The sequence below is a fragment of the Perca flavescens genome, chromosome 8 (assembly GCF_004354835.1).
Source record: "Perca flavescens isolate YP-PL-M2 chromosome 8, PFLA_1.0, whole genome shotgun sequence".
In the NCBI taxonomy this organism is placed as follows: Eukaryota; Metazoa; Chordata; class Actinopteri; order Perciformes; family Percidae; genus Perca; species Perca flavescens.
Window position 1 is genome coordinate 21,498,114 of NC_041338.1, and position 11,969 is coordinate 21,510,082.

An 11,969-nucleotide genomic window follows, 5' to 3' on the forward strand; every position below is an offset into this window, starting at 1 on the left:
GAGGGTGGGAATGCTGGTATTACTCAATTAAATTGCCATGAAAACCTTTGCGCTAGAAACATGACCAGCAAAATAAATAAAAAATACAAGTTCTGCTTTCCCTTTAGTTTGAGATCTCTGACAAACACTCTTGAGGAATTGTATAATCATTGTTTCCACACATGTGCCATTCAGAACAAACACATTGAGGAAGGGAGGCCTCTGATCGGGGCAGCTACAGTACAGATGAAGAAAGTGCCAAATGTTACAACAACAAAAAACACAATGAGAGGAAATACAGTACAAGGTAGACCGGTCATTACACCTCTCCAACAGCAATACCTAATGTACGGTCCTTAATTTAAAATCCAAGAAAGTAATTAAGTTAATTACTTTTCATTAGACCAAATATAGAATATTGACAACATAAGGACAGTGCCACATGCTGAATAATATTGATCTACTCACCACTCCTTGCAGTGTTGGAGGAATGAGGCCAAAATACACTGGGATGTAGGCACTGCAGACACATGCCTAGATAAAAAACAATAGAGATAATATAAGAAACAAAAAGTTTTTGACAAATTGTTGGAGGTGGAATTACAGTTGGGTGATATATTGATATTATGTGGATATTACAGTGTGTATCATAATTTATTTTTCTGTTCTTAAAGGATGCATTACAGTGACATTACATTGATGTAGCTGAGTCAAATGAACTGTTATTACCTATTATTAGGGCTGCAACTAAAAAATGTTGTCACTATCAATTCATCTGCAGATTATTTTTTTTCCCCATGAATCGTTTTTGTCCATAAAATGTCAGACGATAGTGAATATGTTTTCGTTAACAAACGTTTTCTTTAAATCAACCAACAATCCAACAAAAGTTTACAATGATATAAAATAAAAAAAACTCACATACTATATTATAATTCCATATTACCTATATACTGACAAACACTAAGGATTATTAGTTAGTACTGACTATGTTGCTATTGAACATACCACTGTCACTTTTACCTTGTTGGTTTTGTAGTTTACATTACCAAAGTCTTATGTAGTTTTACTTCTATTCTTATTTTTGTTTTATACCTCTTATTTTTTTTTGTATATATCTAATTATATGTACTTATTTCTGTTCTTGTGCTCCAGTAACAACTGTATTTCCACTCTGGGCATTAATAAAGGTTTATCTTATATCATCTTGTCTTATACAGCTTTCCAATATCTATAACTATATTTACAAAACCAAAATAATTGCCAGTGGATATTACAGTTGTGGCTTTTATCATCACAGCTCCTAGTTTTTCTAAGGAGGATTGAACCAGAAAATCTTATTTTTATCTCCAATCTCAATTTTCAGATTTCACAGTTCTTACGTCACCCCTTTAAGTGTCAAACCGTGTCCAGCAGTACATTAAAAAGCTACAATATTCCTGTGCTTTACACTCACAAGTCATTTTGCTGGGATCATTTGGAAGCTTCCCAAAAAGTCCCTGATTCAATGTTTGGTTAATGTTTCAGCTGTGTACTGTTCCCTGCTGTGTGTGCACTGAAAGTCACAGCTTTTTCTGGGTAATGGGAGTATGATTGTTGTTCACAGCAATAAGAAAATACACACGAGCTGCAGATAAACAATACCATTTTAATTAGTGATTACATAAATATTCCCTGCAACCCTTTTGACAATTCCCTTTGCAATTATTTCATTGAAGTTCAAGGCACAACAGTTATAATGTCTTGTAGTATATTGTACAAGAAAAGCATTCAAACAGGTAGGTTATTACCTAAGAAAGTGCAATTCATATTAAACAGATTTTTGGATTATGAAAATATAATCAATTTCTTATTTACTGTTTGCATTAAAATGTAAAATGTGTGATTTTAAGCAGACATTCAATACAATATAGATGTAAAAGGAAATCTAAAGAGTTGAAATGTACATGTTAGTAAATCAAGATGATAAAAACATGTTTCTTTGATTGGGACAACAGAGCAGTATTGGTATTTTCCTTATAAATAATTGTAAAAGACATTGACATTCATATAAACCTAGAACACAAAGACTATGTATTTTTTCGCAATACTGCATTGACACTTGCATCAAATAAATGGAGTAACAACTTGCAACAAACAGATTGGTGCATCCACTGTTGGTCAGAAGTGAGCTCATAACCAGATACAGGAGTAACACTGAAATTCCACTAAAACATAAACACTCGCCTATTTTAACAATTCTAGTTCAAGTGTGCATTTTTGTTTGTAACGCCCTGCAATTCATGTTTGAACAAGTTTAAAAGCACTTTTGTAGACCTACAGACACACTGTGTTTATCGGCTTGCCTGATTATACTGTAGCTAAAGACTTATTATTAGTGTCATGCACTTGTCAAAACATTTTTAATACCCAGTAAGTGTAAATATGCTACATTATTACCATTTCCAACCACTGTACAAAGTGGCTGACTAGATTTCAAATGTCTTCCTGGCATCTTAAAAACATCTAAATGCCAGGGTTTAAACATATGTTAATTTCTGATATAAATGATTTGAAAATGTTCCTGGATATAGAATAAGTACGTCTGAACCTTAGGACCGAAGCATCTGCAGCAGAAACCTGTCAGAAGCTCTTAGGAGCTGCTGATGGTTTCTCTGAGTTGGCAGCAGGTAGAATATCAACCACAACCATTGTGAGGCCTTCGGGGGAGTGGATCGAGGGAGGGCTCTTATCCGGGGACATTGATCCAGATTTGAAGGAGCCTTGCACGTCCATGTTGATACACAGCACTCCAGACAGCAGCTGCCTCTTGTACTGGTTGAGACGCATGAAGACATCCAGGACTGAAGAACTGCTCCCATTCACCCAGCTGGGAAACAGGCTGGTTGAGCTGATCTGCGATGGGAGTGACTGGTAGTGGTGCAGCTCCAGCTGCCAGGAAAACCTAGAGTAAGAAGTGTCAAAGAGCAGACAGCTGTAACTATTTCACTTATTGTTAGTAAAGCGACTATAATCAGTATCTTTGAAACTATAGCTATGTCCCAATTCAGGGGCTGCAGCCTTCGGAGGCTGCATTCGTTGACCGATTGCGTCACACCGGCGCGACCCATTTAATTTAATTTTGAAGGCTCCTTCAAATGCGGTCCACAAAAGCGGCCCCCTTTTACAGAATTCGGAGGACCCAACTGTATCCTTCGAAGCCCCAGGATTCCCAGCAATCTGTTGTTTTTTTTTTATATAATTTTCGTCTGCTATTTCATTATTTAATTCACTTCTGAGAATGTTTTAGGCGAGAAATTAATTGTGTAGATGTCGAATATAGGCAGTGTTATGAAAATGTATGGCAAATTTTTGCTCCAAATGCCATTAGCTCTGCGGGAGTAGCTAGATATCTGGCCGGCCAGTCATGCTCAAAGACCCCGCTGTGAGCTGACTGGAGCTCTCCTCTGGTCTCGGAGACACGAGAGGCGCTTTGACGCAAACAGGAAATGCTCTGCAGACCAGACCGTCTCATTTTAGAGACCACTTGGTTCAGCCTTCGTGGGCTTCGAAGGCTGAGGCCGAGGTAATCTTCGAAGGCTGTGGCCACCGAAGGCTGCAGCCCCTGAATTGGGACATAGCGTATGTATCAAATGGCAGTGAGACAATGTAAAAGGGGTTGCTTGTTCATCATTGTGATGGACCTACAAAGAATTATCACCTGAATCTGCAGCTTCCCTTGCTTTACAGAGCTTTAAAGTGAGTTTCAGCTCATTATTTGTCCCGCCCTCAACTTCACTGTTGTGGTCTCTATGGTTTTGGTTGCTCAGCCTGCTGACCAGCAAACAGCAGACAGACACAGATAGCTTATAGCTGGTGAACATAGTGGAGCATTTAGCAGCTAAAGAGCCAAATATTCACCTTAAGAGCTGGTAGAGAACAAAAACAGAGCTAAAAGAGAGTGAGTATTGGACATGTATCAGGTGGGCAGAAAAACAACTCCAAATGAATGATAATGTTGCTCTGTAACTGCTGGATGTGCAATAAGCAACAGTTTGCTAACAAGTTTGACTTATCAACTTGATGATATGTCATGTGTTCACTACATGATTTTGCTGCCTCCAAGTGCCTGGCCAGGTTTACATACTGTAGATAGCAGCTAGAGCCATGACAGAGCGTACAGACCTGACGTTTAATGTATTCTGGCATGATTAGATGTTAAAAGATCCCTTAAAAAGACAAGTAGCTGCAGTCTTTGTAGACATATAGCAGAAATGTCTTGAATCTTTTTAAGCTACATGTCCTTGTAAATGCACCTACCTGGCAGATACTTGCTGGGAAATGCTTTTAGAGGCCTGGCGAAGAACATGCTGTAGGATTTTTAATATCTGCTCTCGCATCCATCCCACATCTTCTTGCACATCTGGCAGCCACTCCAGAAGTCTATACATGGGATATGTCACTGTTAGTCGATCAGCACATGTGTTTTGTATTTATGTATTTATGGACAGTGTTAGTGTTAGTCAATGAGTTCCATTTATCAATAAAAGCATTCTAAAAATTCTGGTCACAAAAAATGCCTTTTGCTGTACACAACTACAAACATAAGACCCAAGTAGACATACAGAAGTAGTACTGTACTGTAGTACTATTCTGAGTGCACATCAATTAAGGAGGGAATAGGACGAGCTTTAATTAAGTCATACAGTACCTGAGAGTCAAGGACATAGCAGACTCCACAGGGAGAGTGTAGGGGAGCATCATGGCTGAGGCCATCCTGACAGGAAGCAGGTTGCTTAGTGACTGCGTCAGGCTCTTCCTCTCCATGCAGGCCTCAACTAGAGCTGCAGAGGGAGGCAAAGCGTCACAATGGTTACAACTTACTTAACTATTCACAGAATAAACCTGCTTTATGCAACACCATTCATGAGCTAAACAGGAGACATATGTTAAAACATGTAGCCTACATTATATATATAAATAATTCTCTGATTCCAGCTGCCAAAATGTGAATACTTTCTTCACTTCTCTGTGACAGTAAACTGAATATCTGAATATTTTTCCCATTAACTTGGGCTTTGGAAAACACTAATCAACCTTTTTGACCATTTTCTTACGTTTTATAGACCAAACAACTAATCGATTAATCGAGAAAATAATCGACAGGTTAATCGACTATGAAGATAATCGTTAGTTGCAGCCCTACAACTGACCATTATCCATCTTGTAGTGTTCGGATGTTTTTTTTTATATATATTTATCTGGTTCCTAACATCCAGGCAGCCACTGGTTCACTAACATTACCTTTTCAATGTAATACGGTTACATTAATCTGCCCTTTTAACTGCATTTATTTGCAAACACAACATATGTGAACAAACAGATATTATGCCAAACTGTGATAAGTTATCTAACTCATGCAAGTTGTAAGCCTGTTACTTTTTACATGGAAATGAATAAAAACAAATTCAACCAAATCCCTTTCAAAACTCTAAACCACTACAACACGCTGTGGATGTAGTCATTGATGATGTCAGTGGTAGTATAAACATGTAATTCATAGTACATAGTGTTGCTGTCCTTGTACCGTGCATGTCCAAATTTGAAAACCCATTTGATTTTTTTGAAAAATGCTTTTCCACGAAGCTAATGATTTGAAGCCACAACTATTCATTCTTCTTGCACTTCCTTTCATTTGTTCTTCTATGTTACCTTTGTGCAGGGCGGGTGGAAGGTGTTCAATGAACTGCTTCTCTGTTGAGGAACTGAAATGAATCATCACAGCTCCATCATCCACAAGTGGCTTTTCCTTCTCTTCATCATTGTTATTGTCCTCCTCCTCATTTTTATATTCCTCCTTGTCTTTGCTATTAGCCAGCAGGGGCCTGTCTCTGTGAGGTCCGTTGAAATGAAGCAGTCCTGAAAACGGAAGCAAAATATTATCTTTTCCTTATCTGTGATCAGTGGTGATGTCATGTATGTCAGGTCAGGTGTATGTGCTTACAAATTGCCAAAAACATAAATAAATAAACAAACAAATGAGTAAGGAGTAACAAAAGTCTAATTACAAGCAAAAGCAGTTGATTTGGTGAAATGGTCACAGGAAGCACAAGTTCTGATAGTATATCAGGACGATACTGTGTGTACATACTAGTATCTTCTGGCCAGCAGACACAAAATCAATTAGGCTTGTTTTCACTGACCCGAACAGAGCAAAACATGCATTGGAGGTTAGAAAAAAAAATAAACCACTGTTTCTTACCATTCTTCTTTAAAAAGTGTAGAGCATCTTTATATCCCTGCTTACACATGGCCTTCATAATCTGCACTCAGAAACATAACACATACAAGAAGTCCACTGAGTTCATTTGAGTTCAATTAATCTGTATGTGTGTGTGTGTGTGTGTGTGTGTGTGTGTGTGTGTGTGGATCAGGAAGGTTGTAATCAAGTGACCTACCATTGGGTCTGGAGGGAAAAGTGCCCTGGAGATTCTGTAGAGGTTGGTGAGAGTGAACTGGATGCTTGTGTTGGTGAATCGCAGTTCGTGCATGTTGGTGGAAGTGTCTCGGGGGCAGATGTCGCTCTCTCCGGAGAACGGGGACACAGTGATGGTATTTTTCAGCTCATACTGCGGCAGGTTGTCAGAGATTCCTCCGTCAACATATCGCTGAATGATAAAGCTCAATATTAGCATCAGGACAAACAGAGACTTCTTTGAAGCAATGTTTTCAAAATGTTGACTGTAAATCATATTTGGCCACAGAGCAAACATCACACAGAATATGATAATAGTGACATAATATCCTGTGTATTGATTAATGATTGTCAGTGAGGTGGGAGGCATGGTGTGTGTGTCAATAGATAAAACCAGAGTGACATCATTTTCCTGAATTTGAGCCACTGAGAGTCAGAGAGAAGAGAACGACCTTAAAGCCTGTGCCAACATGGTGGTCACATCTGGCTCTGCCACTCTCACATTTTGGCCGTGTACACACACAGGCACATTAAAAGCCGTCACAAAGGCCACAGAGGGAGGGTGGGAGCGCTGGTATTGCTCAATTAAATTGCCATGAAAACCTTTGCGCTAGAAACATGACCAGCAAAATAAATAAAAAATACAAGTTCTGCTTTCCCTTTAGTTTGAGATCTCTGACAAACACTCTTGAGGAATTGTATAATCATTGTTTCCACACATGTGCCATTCAGAACAAACACATTGAGGAAGGGAGGCCTCTGATCGGGGCAGTTACAGTACAGATGAAGAAAGTGCCAAATGTTACAACAACAAAAAACACAATGAGAGGAAATACAGTACAAGGTAGACCGGTCATTACACCTCTCCAACAGCAATACCTAATGTACAGTCCTTAATTTAAAATCCAAGAAAGTAATTAAGTTCATTACTTTTCATTAGACCAAATATAGATTATTGACAACATAAGGACAGTGCCACATGCTGAATAATATTGATCTACTCACCACTCCTTGCAGTGTGGGAGGAATGAGGCCACAATACACTGGGATGTAGGCACTGCAGACACATGCCTAGATAAAAAACAATAGAGATAATATAAGAAACAAAAAGTTTTTGACAAATTTTTGGAGGTGGAATTACAGTTGGGTGATATATTGATATTATGTGGATATTACAGCGTAAAAATATTATTACTACATATCACAATGTCATGATGTAACTTATATGCCATAATGCTGACTTTTTCTGTTCTTAAAGGATGCATTACAGTGACATTGCATACCAGCTGAGTCAAATTAACAGTCACAGCCTATTATTAGTTCGATTCATCGGCAGATTATTTTTTTCCAATTAATTGACTGTTTTGTCTATAAAATGTCAGACAATAGTGAAAATTATGTAATTTGATTTGTTTAAAGATGTTCAATTTACAATGACATAAAACAAAAAAACATATGAGAAGCTGAAACCAGTGTTTGTCTCTTGATATATTGACTTAATTGATCAATCGACTAATCCTCATATCCACATTATTAAAGATCATGTCTCAAAATATTCTTCTATATAAATGGCTTCTGAATCCACATATGGGCACCCCCAATACTGTCACATTATCAGTGTTGAGATATTAAACCAACTGTATCCTGACATCTGGTTTCATTATTCATAATAGGATAATAATTAAGAGAAATATACTCAGACTCAAATCCCACCTGCACCAGCTCCTCCTTGTTGTTAAAGTGCGACACCAGGACATTTTCTCCATCTGTCACTCGGGTAAGAGAGATTCCTAACCGCCCGTTTGCCTCAAGGTGGCAATCAGCTGGTAGAGTGCACAGCAGCATGTGTCGCACAATCTTCATCAGGTTAAAGGAAGGATGCATGGGCCCGAGGAATCGCTTCCTCGCCTCTTTGGCAACATTTATGATACTTGCACCAGTCTCTCCTGTGAAGACATTGAAGATACAATTTAACTCTTCTTATCCTGTAGGACATTTGGGGATAAATAAAGTTCTTAATGGAACTAGATTATAAAAGCAGGCATTGCAGCTTTAATTAAGTAGATTTTTGATTAGATATTGTACTCAACTATATTTGGAAAAGCAAGAATTACATAATGGCCTACGGTTGTTTATTGTTACAGAACATTCAGGACGACATTATGTTTCCATGTAACTTTTTCCCTCTTGTAAGGTAAGCTTTAAATGTGTCTTTATGAGAAAAAGATGGTTATCACTTTGAAGAAAACCAGTGAAATGGAGAGGGCTTAGTTGGTATGGCATATTCATTTTAACAAGGATATGATCAGGATGCCATATTGGTCCTTGACAATGGTTCATGCAACTACGAGCAGTGGAATGCAACTAAGTTTTGAGGTACTTTACTTGACTATTACCATTTTATGCTACTTTATTCTTTTACTCTGCTACAAATCAGGAGGCATTATTATTACTAGTTACTTTGCAGATGAACATATAAAGCATGTGTTACATTGTTACAGATTAAACTACTCTACAGTATATAAAAATGAGCTCCACCTCGTCAAGCTACAGCATTAAAATGCTGCTTATAACAAAAGTAACAATCCATTGCTAGTATATAACCTTATAGTCCACTGTAAAAAATAAAATAAAAAAGGGCGATTCTACATAATGAGTAGGCTACCAAGACATTACGATTTGGTGGTACTTTTACTTGAAACAGAGTATGTTTACGGTTTACTATGAGTAGCCTACTTGACATAACTTTTAAAAAGCTACATTTGAACTTGGTCTTTAGCAGTTTACAGCACAAGCATTTTTAAACACCCTAGTTTTTTTCTAGCATCCTTCCTTTCATGGACATGTTTAAACACCCAAAACAAAAGATACATACCAAGACATACTCCAGAGACCAGAGCAGTGGCAGTGAGAGCTCCAGCTGATGCCCCATATATGTGCCTGGCGTTTTGCACCAGAAAAGGAGCCTGTTCCTTCAGACAGCTGGCAACACCGATGTGGTAGATACCGAGGAAGCCACAACCTGCAAATGAGATGTTCCACGGCGAGTCTAAAGGAAACATACCGACGGTGGCCGTCGTCCGCAGCTAGCTAGCTATGTCAAGTGGGGCTAACGTTGGCCAACGGTTAGACAAAGTTTACACTCGGATATTAATAACTACAAAATAACTAAATGTCTGCTGTTAAAGCTGACTGGCGTTCATATTCTGTTAATGATGTCTACTTACATGCTGTCTTTGAGATAATGGACACTTTTTCGTTGCAGCTAACATTACCGTCGCTGAATTGGCATTATTTGACAATACAAAAACTCCCTTATGCTGCAGCTAAATCCAGTTAGTAAATGTTGTATTTTACAGCCCTAAGCTAGTTAAATAGCTAGTACATGGGGAGCCACGGGGAATTGTTGTTCTTTCACTCCATTGGTTGGAGGGCGTGGAGTAAACCGACTTGTCCAATCACAATCGACTCCGCAAAGCAAAGTGACCAATCACAATTGAAACAGTCGATGAGATGACCAATCAAAATTTATATCGCTGAAACGGTAAAGAGTCGCAGCTCATCTCGAACGAGCAGAATGATTGGGCACTCTGTTCGCTCTGACAAGCTGTCAATTGTTTGTCCCCAGTCAGAACAACGTGTTTTGTTTTGTCCTTTCTATATTTATCTGCCTGATAGTGATCATATTTTTTGTCTGTTCGTGTCAGGCTATATTGGGACTTTCTTTCATAGGTTAGTTGTTATTATCAGTAGAAAGAATGCCTATTGATTTCCGACTATTGGAGATTGTTTACAGATCGATTGAAGCAAACCTGCGACAGTGCACACTAATGGTTGTCTGTTCTTGTTTATTTGTAGTAGCCTATTGGTAATTTTACAAAATAACAAACACTTTTGATGTTTTTCAAGAAACTTCCTTAACATCATCTTATAGGTTTGAGAAACTTGTCTTAAAAAATGAGGATGTACAAATTGTTTGCAATGTCCTCCTTACTAAATAGTAAACGATAGTAAGGTTTCACAAAAAAATAGTGATGAAATCAGAAATTCTTGCATTTGAAGTCAACAATAACAATGAAATGTTTTTTCTGGAAAACTTCCTTGAATAAACTGTTTGCAGAATTAGGCTGCAAATTGTTTTTTTGGGCACTAATCCAGGTTCTGTTTAGGACATGACTCCTTAAAGAACATATCCTATTGTGAAACCACCATCAGCTTTTCACTTCTGACAGTCAAACTTTAGGGTGCCAACTGCCCCGGCCCCCACAAGTCTGAGGTTCATGAGGGAGGTTGGGTGGGCAGTGGTGATCAATAGGGGCCTAACAGCCTTTTATTTCCCTTGGGCAACCAAATCTGGCCATGCTGACAGTAATGCAGTTATATAACAACAAAAACATTGAGATTACCTAAACTATTAAAAATAATAAAACATTTTGACCAGTTTCTGAATGTTATGTGAAAGTGAGTGGACAGCTCTAAATGGATGAGCTCCAACAACTGACTCAAAAGGTGATATATCTGACCAGATAATGACAGCTGCACTAAGAGGTTTGCTGAGTTTTTTTGTTTGTTTTGTTATTGTACCCAAATTAGCTCTTTGAACCACCGTCTCCCTTTGGCACATCGGAATCGAACAAATTGTTTCCTACATAAGTAAATGGTTTCCACAGCAGAGATGAACTTTTGACACACTTTCTTTGCCAAAATGCAGAGCAGTTTGTACTGATGGGGTATGAGATAAAAACAAAATGTGTAACCCTTTAGAAGAAGAATGATATTTCGTACAAAAAATTATATTGGAGTAGGCCGCTTCAAACTCACTTGAATATAATTTGCAAAGTATGTCTTCCACTGCTAATGCTTGCATTTTATCTCACATGCATTTTATCTCACTTCAATCTAACTTTAAATTATGCAAGTTTGTGTGTGTGTGTGTGTTTGTGTGTGTGTGTGTGTGTGTATATAAGACTAAAATAAACCAAATTAATTATACATCTTATCTTATATATTACATCTTGAAATGATGAATTCATTTTTGAATGTTCAAAAGGAATTGCATTTTTATAATAAAAAAGGCTTAAAAATGTATTAGCCTACTACATTCATTAACGTGTCTGCCTATGATATCTAAAATGTTAAATAAAAGTCGTATTTTGTGTGGAATGAATCTGTTATAAAATTCAACATTCAAAATGATAAATAGACGTGCATGCAGCAAAGCAAAGAAAGGATAACAAGCTCTAGACCTTTTACCTGTATGCAACTGGTCTTTACTGAAGCTGTAAATATTTTAATATATATTTAGAATTGTTTACATTACAGCGTGACCCATGTACAAAGAATGTACAGTATGTATTTATGTATAATGAATGTACACCATAATACCAAATACCGTAGTAGAGCAAGCCAAAGCGCCGCTGGCTGGCCAGCAGGCACCATGGCAGGCACTGACAGGCAGTGAGTGTACACATTGCATATTTAGACACAACTGTCCCGCCCGCGATATTACGAATCCCACTATGGCCACGCCAAGACC

At 38.0% G+C, this 11,969-nt stretch overlaps 1 protein-coding gene across 3 annotated transcripts; it reads right to left on the reverse strand.

Annotated features, from left to right (window-relative positions):
• Window positions 1-1,607: 1,607 nt before the first annotated feature.
• On the reverse strand, window positions 1,608-9,825 carry pnpla2 (patatin-like phospholipase domain containing 2). Of its 3 annotated transcripts, none has more exons than XM_028585175.1 (10): window positions 9,661-9,825; window positions 9,309-9,455; window positions 8,147-8,379; window positions 7,439-7,504; window positions 6,417-6,626; window positions 6,221-6,281; window positions 5,671-5,877; window positions 4,670-4,802; window positions 4,279-4,401; window positions 1,608-2,923 (listed from the first exon to the last, which is right to left on the reverse strand). In XM_028585175.1, the coding sequence occupies exons 3-10, from the start codon at window positions 8,315-8,317 to the stop codon at window positions 2,602-2,604; spliced, it is 1,293 nt and encodes a 430-aa protein (XP_028440976.1). In that variant the 5' UTR covers window positions 8,318-8,379; window positions 9,309-9,455; window positions 9,661-9,825; the 3' UTR covers window positions 1,608-2,601. The 3 variants fall into 3 exon arrangements, with proteins under 3 accessions (XP_028440976.1, XP_028440974.1, XP_028440975.1); XM_028585174.1 differs by adding an exon at window positions 3,680-3,789 and having other exon boundaries at window positions 2,755-2,923; window positions 9,309-9,825; XM_028585173.1 differs by having other exon boundaries at window positions 9,309-9,825.
• Window positions 9,826-11,969: the final 2,144 nt, after the last annotated feature.